This window comes from Rhyacophila brunnea, unplaced genomic scaffold (assembly GCF_057557595.1).
Source record: "Rhyacophila brunnea isolate RB1 unplaced genomic scaffold, BYU_Rbru_1.0 scaffold_18, whole genome shotgun sequence".
Lineage (NCBI taxonomy): Eukaryota > Metazoa > Arthropoda > Insecta > Trichoptera > Rhyacophilidae > Rhyacophila > Rhyacophila brunnea.
This window is the reverse complement of record NW_028232837.1, coordinates 2256753-2268771: the sequence shown is the minus strand read 5'-3', so window position 1 is coordinate 2268771 and position 12019 is coordinate 2256753. Positions and strand designations below refer to the sequence as shown.

The 12019-nt window shown below is 38.2% G+C and overlaps 1 protein-coding gene across 1 annotated transcript in view; it reads right to left on the bottom strand.

The window, feature by feature from the left end:
- Nucleotides 1–5298, bottom strand: part of LOC147073106 (E3 ubiquitin-protein ligase RNF19B-like) — a 129228-nt gene extending 123930 nt beyond the window's left edge. Inside the window, exon 1 of the mRNA XM_085945324.1 lies at nucleotides 4865–5298. Coding sequence (XP_085801450.1) covers nucleotides 4865–5021 — 157 coding nt within the window. The 5' untranslated portion in view covers nucleotides 5022–5298. The remainder of the gene's footprint in view (nucleotides 1–4864) is intronic.
- Between the last annotated feature and the right edge of the window lie 6721 nt (nucleotides 5299–12019).

Here is a 12019-nt window from a genome sequence, read left to right as displayed (position 1 = left end):
CTCTATGATAAATCTATCGACGATAGTAATAATTTACTAATCAATCTGTTTAGCAACATTGACCCACATCGGAAATTCTTATCTAATTTACTATAAACTGGATTATTTTGTGATAATTCCGTGTAAGGCCGGTTTCAGACGGGACACCGGTGTCGCGCTCGTATATAATAAGGAGGTCTTTGTATTCGAATAAAAGGGCCTTTGTATTATGTTTATGAACGCCCCGAGCTAATGCGTCAAAGCGTGTCAGGTACACTTTTCCGTCGGCCACTACATTCTCAAGCCGCCGATACACATATTTTTATAATCGCAGCCAGTTTTATGTTCTAATTTATATCGTGAAATTATGCGTTGACTCATTAGCTCTGGGCGTTCATAAACATGATGCAAAGGCCCCTTTATTCGAATACAAAGGCATCCTTATTATATACGAGCGCGACACCGGTGTCCCGTCTGAAACAGGGGTTATGCCCAGCTAGCACATTCCCACATAACGTTGCGCCATTCTTAAAATCCATCTGTCAAAGAATTCACAGGTTATTAACACTTAAAAATCTAGACAATGTCAAGAAGGCATAGTTAAGATATTCACAAAGATTTGACGATACTCGATTGTTTACGAGATGATCAAAACAAAAAAAAAAAGTGTAGGTATGTATTATTAATCCTCCATTAAATAATGCTATCAAAGGTAAGTCCGTGGGGCGACCTTCCATATGTTCGTTGGGTATGGTCAGTGTGCTGGTCAAATTCCGCAGCACTTATTTGTTCATTAATATTGAAAAAATGTACTAAGGTACCTACTCGGGAAAAACGTTAACGACCTCCGTCATAGAGTAGTCTAGTGTTGTCAAAAGGTAAATAACATACGTGCTTAATACCTACCTCATTTATAATTAATTAAAATAAATATTATAGGCAGCGCTCGAAATGGAAAAAAAGTTTATGAACCGGAGCGCTCGATAAATTTCTTCAATATAAACTGTAAAATATTAGTTTTTTGAAAAATATCTACCTAATTATACTAGTGATGCACAAAATACGGCCCGTGAGCTGCATGCGGCCCAAAATAACAAGTACTTCATCACCAAATTTTTCCATGAATACGACAAAATTCTAATTTCCTATAAATTAAGTTCTATCGTGCAAATACGTGTGCACGTAATGCAGAGTGGATAGTGATTAGTGTAGCTGATAGTTTAGTATAATATATCATTATTTTTCAACACTTTTACCCACTGCGGCCCGTGAAAAATTAGAAAATGGATAAATTGGCCCTTCTTTCAAATAGGTTTTGCACCGCTGCCTGAGACGGATAAAATGCAATAACAGTTTTAAGACATTTGCTACGCACTACTACTAAAGATTTGAGCAGGCAACGTTTTTCAGCACCGCAGGCGATTTTTTTTACGAAATATGCCGTAAAAATGGTATTATGTTCGATCGTTTAATTAGTTAAATTGGTAATATCATACAATATCCACAGACATTGAAGATGTAGGAAAGCAAATCCAGTGGGTCTATTGATACATAAGGCGGCTATCAGCGGTAGTTTATTATATTTATGTATTGAGGTATTATAATTGTTCCAATAGCCGTATAAACTGTCAAAACTGTCTATCTCGCTCTAAACGTTAACAGCCAAGTAAAAACATAGCACTTTTTGGCAGTTTAGACAGTTAACTTATTGTAACAATTAACCTCCTCAATACCTAAATATGATAAACTACCGTCGATAGCCGCATTGTGTATATAATAGACCAACAGGAATACTAAAAACAAATCCTATGGAATCGTACAACACTCTCATTTATAAGAATTTATGTCATATTAAGATCGCATAAAATTTTTATTATAAAACAACACAAAATCTTATTATTGTTTATAGAAATTTGTGTATACGACTTGTCAAGTTTCTTATTAAATTTGATTAAAAATGTAATTATTGTCATCATGGCCCCCACAAGGGGGGGGGCTGACAGGGCTCTAGCCTGGGGCCCGGCGTGACGACTCGACCAGATAAGTGAGATAAACATAGATCACAAATTTGCTCTAATACTAAAAAAAGTCGCCTGCAGGCTATTTTACTACATTGATTGACATTAATAATTAAAAATATTTGGTTGTACGATGCAATCTTTAACCGAATTTTAATGGATGTACATATTAAAAATACAGAAAATGGCTAAAAATACACCTTTATTTTACCACGTACACCATTTGGAAAACGCTACTGCAGTACATCACACTGCCTTTACCCTTAGCGATAGGTAGGGGCCCGCCAAACATCTTAGCCTGGGAGCCCGCTTCAGGATGTGGGGCGATGATTGCCATAATAATTTCCGAACCGGACCGCCATTTTTAATTTGTCCACGAGGCGGAGCGGTAGTCTCGAGGATTTTACGAACCGGAGCTGTACTCTGGTGCGTTCCAGTCCATTTCGAGCGCTGATTATAGGAAGCTACATAAAAAGCGGACGAAGATAAATAATAAATGATAAAACTAATTCACTGTCAACTGTTGATTAGCTACTCATCGTGCCCGGTAGGCGTAAACTCGGGAGATACAGGGGAGATACATACGATTCCCCGTCGGGGTGACTTACTTTTTATCAAAAAAGATTTTTTCTATTGGTTATAATATACTCTCTCAGAAAGTGTTTTTCAAAAATTATATATGAAATATAATTTGTCATATAAATCCAACATGCGTCCATTTAATGTTCTGTTAGTATTATTCTGTTCTATTAGTAACAATAATAATATATTCATTGACATGTTTTCTTTTTCATGTAAATGGGTAACGTTTTTAGTCATCTTTACACGATTTAAGAATTAATACCCCCGTCGCCATCACGAAACAAATTGACGTATTAACACCTCGACGTTCGCTCTCCGAATGCCAGCGAGTCCAAAATTTTGTCGCGCCTATAGTTGAAAATAATTTGCCGTTTCGTCTTTATCTATTATATATTTATCGTCTTAAACCATGTGAAAATCGTAGACAGAGTTGACTGTTGGTGTCATCACTAACATTTTTCAATGAATAACGTGATTTCTGTCATCAAGGCCTACCTAACCAATCAGGGAGCTCTATTTCTCATAGTATGCTGTGTGTCTGCAGCCTTGGGAGTATAGGTATTTAAAAAAATGTAAATCGACTCTCTCACTTATTAATCTTCAAGGGTGTTCAATACTTTTCTTCTAATTAAAAAAACAGTGCTCTGGTGGTGTCTTGCGATTATCTCAAAATACGATTTTTGGAATATGTGAGTTATAACTCTAGGCAACTCAATTATACAGTAGGTACCAACATGTAAGTACGCCGAATGTGCTAATAGTCCCTATTTTAAGAATTTATAAAACAACGTCCACCTACATAATATGTACTCATCCTCATGTAGGAATATATAAATAACCGAAGCCTTAGACTATAGATACATCTAGACGCCACCCGTTGCATTGCTAAATGAAGCCGCGTGCCTTGCGTTGGTTTGTGAGCAAGCGAACGCATTCGTCTACAAACGTTCGAGACCATAGACCATTTCGCTACTGCTCGCCCAAAGTGCTCGCACTAGACGCTCAGAATTAAAATATAATTTTCTATTTTTTTACGTTATATAGTATTTTTAAGCGGTCAAAATGCAACCATTAGATAAAGATATCCATGATTTAAGTTATTTTAAAGAAACACTAGGTCACTGATATTAAAATATATAATAAAATACAAATAAATTATCACGAACATGTATCAACTTACTTATGAAACGTAATACCATCTTCTTGCTTATCAGTACGGCTACCACATTTTAAGACAACACACAGAACCATCTTTTCTACTTAATTAACCAAAAATATTTACCACTGACATGTTTAACACAAAAAATATCAATTTTAGCAACACGAGCTCGCAAGTTATCGACGCTATGTGAAGCGTTTCGCCCCGATTTGATGGCGATACTTTTGGAAACTAGCTTGTAGCTAGTAGACCTTTTATCTTACTCTAGCGCGTGTCGCAGAGATTGTAAGGGTGCCGAATACTTTCTCACTCGCACTCATGCATCGTTTTTGTTCAGGCCTTGACCGAAGCGATTTGGTTGAAAAATGTTACCTCCCTCCCAATTGGCATCACCAATGGCAGGTTAGTTCTGCACCTTGGGAGAACAAACAACGACGCATCCGATCTCTAAGTTAGTAGTTATCATCATTGATAAGAGCTAGATAGGGCTTGCTCATGAATATTGCCAACCGGTTTACGAGACAATAATAGTTGAGCATGTATTATGAGTTATGAGTAGTATGAGCGAGTATGGACGCTAAACCAAGAGATGTCATGGAGACTTGAAGCTTTCGAGATGTGGCTGTATAGACGCATCCTCAAAATTCCTTGGACTGACCGGGTGACAAATGTTGAAGTTCTCAATCGAATGGGGAAGGACCGAGAAGTTCTACGTAGTATCAAAACCAGGAAACTACAATACCTCGGCCACATTATGAGAGGACAAAAATACAGCATTACCCAACTCGTCATTCAAGGAAAGATCAATGGGAAGCGTAGCAGAGGACGGTGCCGCATCTCGTGGCTTAAGAACCTCCGTGATTGATACGAGTAGCAGACGACAAAGATAAGATCGCCTTGATGGTGGCCGACCTCCGCTAGGGGATGGCACAATAAGAAGAAGAAATAGTTGAGCGTATATTGAGTAAATTCCGCTGATATTAAAACAGTAAGTTTCGCCACTTGGCCGAGTGGCTGAAAATCGGGGTCATTTTAAGAAGCATATGTATGGTTCATCCAGTAGTAGGTACATCAATGGTTATCATATTATAGGTATCAAAGTAGACAAAAGAATGAATGTACAAACCTCGATGTGCAGCCGATCTGAGTCGCCTGCCGAGCAGCGGCGAGTGCAGCAGCAGGCGGCGAAGTGACAGCCTTCCGCCCATACCGCCGCCTCCGCCCCCGCTCCCGGAGCACGCGGTCAGTGCGGTGGGCGGCCCGTCCGGCTTGCGGGCGCCCATGCCACCAGGGACCCCCTAATTCTGCAACATGTGGCGCAACCCTGCCACGGACTCTCCTCGCGCCGGAGTCGGTATCACTCGACGACGAGACTGGAACTCTTCTCTCTTCCGCAGCGGTTTTGATCCAGCAGCTTGTGGATCACGTTAATATTTTTTTTCTTGAAGTCTTAGTAGTAGTTGTTCGCTGTTTTCTATCTTCTCGTCTTGTTTTTCACTATATGTTTTGGTTATAAACTTATCATTAGGTTTTTTATGTTGAGAAAGCTACACTTATTATATTTTGCGCTAGTGTTGTTAACTAAGTATTATCCTATTATTGGCATATCCTGGACAATTTTTATCAAAAGATTAATAATTAAATCTATTAAATACACCAAAGTTACTTAAACGACATCAACACATCAATTGCAATATTTTTTTTAAAACATTTTAATTTTATAATAAAATACTATCTTAGAAATTTCAGTTCGTTATCAATAAATAATGCAGTGACCAATAACATTTAAACTTCAGTCTGGCGTTTCTCTTGGGTGAACGTGTTTGGCTTGTTTATAATATTATTATTCAAAAATTCGTTTCAGTTTTTTTTATTATTATATTTAGGTACTTATAGTTATAGCCTGTAAATATTATTAATACAGATAATCAAGATAGGTCAATCAAAAGCATAGTAGGTATAGCAAGTCAGCTAGTTTTTAAAAAAATCATAAGGGGGCCTCCAAACTAGTCAGCGCTTTGTATCTCAGTTGAGGCACTGTCTAAAAAGATCGTGGCTAGGCGATGCGCGGATTGCGGGTCGCGGGTGCAAATGACTCATGCCAAACGAAATATAATTTGTCATATAAATCCAACATACGTCCATTTTATGTTTTGTTTATTGTTCTACCGTTTTTTTTCCAGACGTATTGTGCAGGCACCAAACCACAAGACTCCAACCTTCACACTGGATTAGCCAGTTCCTCACCGGCCATGGCAACTTCGCCGCCAGACTCCACGAGTTTGGCTTGATAGTAGATGGGCCGGGTTGTACCTGCGGGCATGACCACCAAGATGTTGAACACATCCTCTGGGATTGCCCGCTTATGGAATTCGAACGAGCGGAGCTGTTTGCCAGGGTCCGTCCTCACACGGGCCCAATTGGTCATGGAGATCTGGTAAAAAACCGAGGCCAACTTTGCGGCATTTGAGAAATTTGCAGCGTCATGGGGAGCGGGATAGTCTCGACTCTTCTGAAGATTCATCCATTTCAATTCGTGACACTCAGTATGCGGGTACACAAAGCGCTTAACGTCAGCGGACAGCAGAGCCAGTCCAAAAAACAAACATTTTCTTTCTTAACTTTCTCCTTTAAGCTCTACGGTGCATGGTTGCAGCATCAGTCCCGTGCGACTCCGTCTCGGGACGGAATGAGCACTTAAAATCACTTCTTTCATACACGTTTAAAGCGTCATAGAAAGCGGCCGTGCATATCCACGGTTGTGCATATATGACGGGTGGTGGTGGGCACTTTAACGTATGTATAATAATAATATATTCATTGACATGTTTTCTTATTAAAGTAAATGGGTAACGTTTTTAGTCATCTTTACACAATTTAAGAGTTAATACGCCCGTCGCCATCACGAAACAAAGTGACGTGTTTCCAGCTCGACGTTCTCTCTCAGAATGCGAGCGAGTCCAAAATTTCGTCGCGCCTATAGTTGTAGTCGCGCCTTATTCTCTAATCCTCAGTAGACGATATGTATGCTCTTTAACAATTTTGCATACATTTTGAGATTAAAAATGCAGGGTGTCACTTTACCTAGGGACGTCACTGGATAAACCACAATCTCCCATTACCATCCTTCAACTAGAAGAAATATATTATATATGGCTTGAGGGCAATTAAACAACAACATTTTGTTTTTCACTATCTACTTACTTATTTTTATAATACTATACAGTTTTGGTCTTCTTTTGGCCAATTATTTTCCTACTGTACAATGAGCTTACTGCGCGACGGTATGAGGAAACTATGCCGCGCTACTTAAAGCAATGCGAATCAAGTGATACTACAAGGATATGAGGGCTTCGTCATCATTGTTAATTAAAAAACGACTTTCATGTAAACCAGTTAGGGAAATAAAAATAGGAATGGTAAAAATCTTTCACGATTTCAATGAAATCATATTATATTAAAGGGAACACGTGTTTCGAATATTTACGACTCGGTTCCTATGGCCTTGTCGACATGGCGCGTATGCATGTGGACACCTCAATGAGGTTACCTGTACCTCGACCGCGTGCGACACATGTACCTAGAATGCGCGCGAGTTAAAATGCGCCACGTGGACAAGGCCTACGGTCCGATGGCGCGATCGACGAGCTGGACATGCCTGGTATATAATATAAACATTTGACAAAATACTAATAATACAAAAATATATACGGATGTTTTCAATTAGTACCACCTGCCTGCAAGGTGATTGTTATCGAAACGTATCTAATCTTTTGTACTTTCAAGTACACTTGAACGAAAAACCTAATTACATAATAAATACTGATAAGTACCCAAGTAATTCGTTTAATATCCATACATTATTTGTATTTTCACACAATACTAAGGCCACACGAGAATGAGATTAGAAGCAAAAACTGAACTAATAAAAACAACTTTTGTAAAAATAATGAACGCCACACAGCATCAAATTAACACAAATTTATTACCGTATATTATGATATATATATTTATCTTGATTTATCTATCTATGTATCCAGACGCATCCTCAGAATTTTTTGGACTGACCGCGTGACAAATATTGAAGTTCTCAATCGAATGGGGAAGGACCGAGAAGTTCTGCGTAGTATCAAAACCAGGAAACTACACTACCTCGGCCACAATATGAGGACAAAAGTACAGCATTCCCCAACTTCTCATTCAAGGAAAGATCAATGGTAAGCGTAGCAGAGGACGGCGCCGCATTTCGTGGCTTAAGAACCTTCGTGATTGGTACGAGTGCAGCTCCACTGAACTGTTCCGGGTAGCAGACGACAAATCTAAGTTCGCCTTTATGGTGGCCGACCTCCGCTAGGGGATGGCACAATAAGAAGATCCACCTGTACATATGTAACGCATGAGAGAAACAAATGTAAATGTGTAGGAGAGAGCGAGGCAGTGAGTAGTTAGTAGTAGAGAGTTTTTTGGACATATATTCGGATACCAGATAATCTGATGGTTTTCGGTAGTCTCCAGGGAAGGTGAAGGAAGAGTGTCAGCGAGCTAGAGCGACCAAGTGATGGAGAGTCGTTAAGTTGTGATTATATTATGCTGCACGTCGCGCACTATCACGTGACGTCACAGTAAGCTGCCGCTACAAGAAAAGGTGTGAATGTCGTTTTGACTGATGCTCCCATCCCGTAGCATATTTTGAACCTTTAAACGAACACTGCCAGTTAGCAAAATCTGCCGAAATCACCAGAACAACAATGAGGTCACTTCAAGTTGAACCGCACTGCATTACTCAATGAACGTTTTTTTATCATTTTCTACATTCCTACACATTTTCGACTCATGTCAAAACTGCGTATTTTTTGTTTTTAGCGATTGGCACAATGTATTTTCTATAAGAATGTTGTATATTATCTATGATCTGCAGGTTGGGTTCTGTTCAAAGTATTATTGAATTTACAGAGACTCGTTACTAGGTTACTCCATCATTGAATTTACAGAGATCGTGTTCGTTCAAAATATTCTGCAAACTGATTTGTCGCCGTGACAGCGTGACAGTACGTGACGAGCATCTCAATATAATGACAGCTTTAGTTGCTCAGAAGATTACTGCATTCAGGATGGTCACAATCCTCAGTTATCAGAGAACTATCGAGAAGAGTATATATGATCAGTTCCACTGTGTCGTCTTTTATGGAATTCTGGAAGTATCCTTATTGATATGTTCGATTGTATTGTTTAAAATTGGCTGGCTTTTATCAAGATATTATAGAAAATTAGATTATTCTAGACATATTTCATATTTCTAGAAACATCTTTCAATAGTTAAATGCGCATTTTCCTTGTTAGCTAACTTACCAATACTTTCAATTGTTTACCATTAAAACAAACAATTGTTTTTAAATAATCAATTTATCCGAACAACCACGCATCAAGAGAGGAATGCAAAATTAATATAAACAGAACGACGTGTGAATAATCAATGGACGGACGATCCCAAGAAACAAATGTCTAGCATTAGAAAATGAATGGGATTAATTTAATGAATGAAACATTGAAAACTCTGATGGTCAAAGCTGTGACAGATAAAACGTTCGACAGGGCAAACGTTTACTATGAAAAGCGACAATTATTGAGATTACTACAGATAAAGTTGTGACTAGGAATGTCAAAAAAGAATCGATAATTTTGGCCGATATTTCTATACTCTGACTGCATTCTCTTGGACAGACATACTTAGGTAACTAATAAATAATGTTGCCATTAGAGAACTCAGAAATAATGGGAACTGAAATACCAAACGGGTGAGGAGAAGCAGGCAACCGATCTCGAGTAAGGAAGAATACGAGATAAATTTAAACACGTGTCAAGAATACGGCATACGTCGAATACTGACAACTGCTGTCGGTCCATGCATTGACGCTCATTTAATATCGGTGTATTACACACAGTATTACACGTGTATTATGGTTCATTTTTATAGGACACTCACACATTCAAATCCTGCGTCAAAATTAACTGTAGGTATTGGTATATTGGAATTATATTTATTATCTGTTCCGTGGTTGCCGTCCTCAAACGAATTGAAAAATACCAAAAAGCTTGAGGTATCATTAAAACTAGAAACTACAGTACATCGGCAACTTTGGGAGATGACAAAAGAAACCAATTCACCAGTTTATTATCCAATGGTATACGCGGTAGAGGAAGACGCGGAAGAATGTAGCTTCATCGAACTGTTCCGGTTAGTAGACGATAGAGTGAAGATTGTCTCGCTGGTGGGATGGCACAAGAAGAAAAAGATAACCAGATAAAGCTGTCCGCCGACATAACAGCTACAGTCCTACAAACTTATCTAAAGGCTCGATGACATTAAGCGAGTTTACTAGCTACAAGCCGGCGAATTCACTATCTGCTGGTAAACTCGCCCAGTGTAATGATCTAACTAGCTAACTATTAGATTGTAAACAATCTACGAGAAAAGTTGTAAGCCAGGCAACTTTACTCGATAATCGCTGGCGTGTGGGCTTGATAGCTAGTACACTAGCCGTGTGTCATCATAGTTGCTAGTGAACTAGCTGCGAGTATGAGTAAATTAAAGAAACATCACATGGTTTCAACTCTCTAGCAAGTTGGCTACTGAGCGAGTGGAAAGTTATGTGTGTCATCATCACTAGTGTACCAGCTGACTCGCCCGCTTTTCAATTCGCCGGCTAGCAGCTAGTAAACTCGCTCAATGTAATTGAGGCTCAAAGAACGGTCAAAAATGGAACTACGAACTACCATATGGACGCCTTTTTGAAAACGTCATTCGAATGTCAGATTCTCTCCAGTTGCGAGTCTTGATTGGGTAGTTTTCGACAGTGGCTCCCCCATCCATTCTTTCGATAAGTTTGTAGGTCTGTACACGCTGTTTCCCGCCTCCATGTCCCGCGCAGGAGTACACTTCCTGGCAGAATGGTCGAGAGGCGTGCGGCGGATTCAAACGGTTTGTGTCAGCGGACAGCTTGGTACTGATAGTATCGTTAAAAAGTCGCCAACAGACAGTTTCGTGAATAAAGATTGACCTTTCTAGATTATCTGTGTTTTTTTTTTAAAATTATTTCATGTAAATAAAGAAAAGCACAATTATCTGCTCATAACCACGCTAAATTAATAATGATCGCTGATAATCATGTTTCTATTTTAGCACTCACTGGAGAAATTACAAAATTTTCACATCTGATTAAAACCTTTAAATCAAAACGTAATAAAAACACATTTCATCGATGTGTGGACATCGACAAACATCAGCGTAGGCACAATTTTATAACACTTTTAATCACTCTGAACTATTTATTAAGAAGTGATTTAACACTTTTTTCGTACTTATAAAAATGAAGCGATTCAGGCAGCGAACGCATTCCGAAATCTGAAACAAAAAGAAAACAATTAGTATTAACGTCAAAAAAGTTTTAATAAACCATTTCTTTTATAATTTACAAGATTTGAGATGAAGATGAAAAAATCACATTATCGCAATTAGGTAGGAGGCTCGTAGCTTAATTGGTTAAAGCATATTGGCGCGATACCAGTGGATATACGGGTTCAAACCCGTCGAGCATCGTAATTTTTTCAAATATGATTTTTTTCTAGAGGATGAGGTGTTTTCAAGTTATGTGTGTTCGAAGTTATAAGTAGGTATTAAATAAAAACGACATCATTAATATTTAGCTACCATATCAATATGATCTTTAATTTAAATATTTTTTTATTACAAATCAATAATTATATAATAAAATAGTTATTAATTATTAATCCTTTCCAAGCGGACGGTACCCCTGTTGTACACGAATTAATTGGCCATACAATATAATTATCATGTTATTTAAATGCGGTAACTAAATAGTAATTAAATGCTTCACAGTCAACAAGTTAAGATTTAAATATTATGTACTTACCTACATTTTGCAATATTTTAATTCTTGCATACCTATATGTATATAGTATGTATAATTGAATCGTGACAAAACATAATTTAATTAAAAACTATTGCCAAACGCAGGCGTGAACACCATATTATTAAAGTGAAACAATTCAACCTTGAACTTGAACGCAGATATCGTTTTCTTCTGGTGCGCATGAATTAATCACACATGGTTATATTAATTATTGTTTTTTTTTGGTTAAATTATTGGTACCTACTATTTCTCATTGCTCTTACGTGAAGCCTACTGCATCGTTTTCTCCCCGCTCGGCATCGCTCCAACTATGTCATATTTTCTGTCAAAACTATCGAACTTCACGCTTA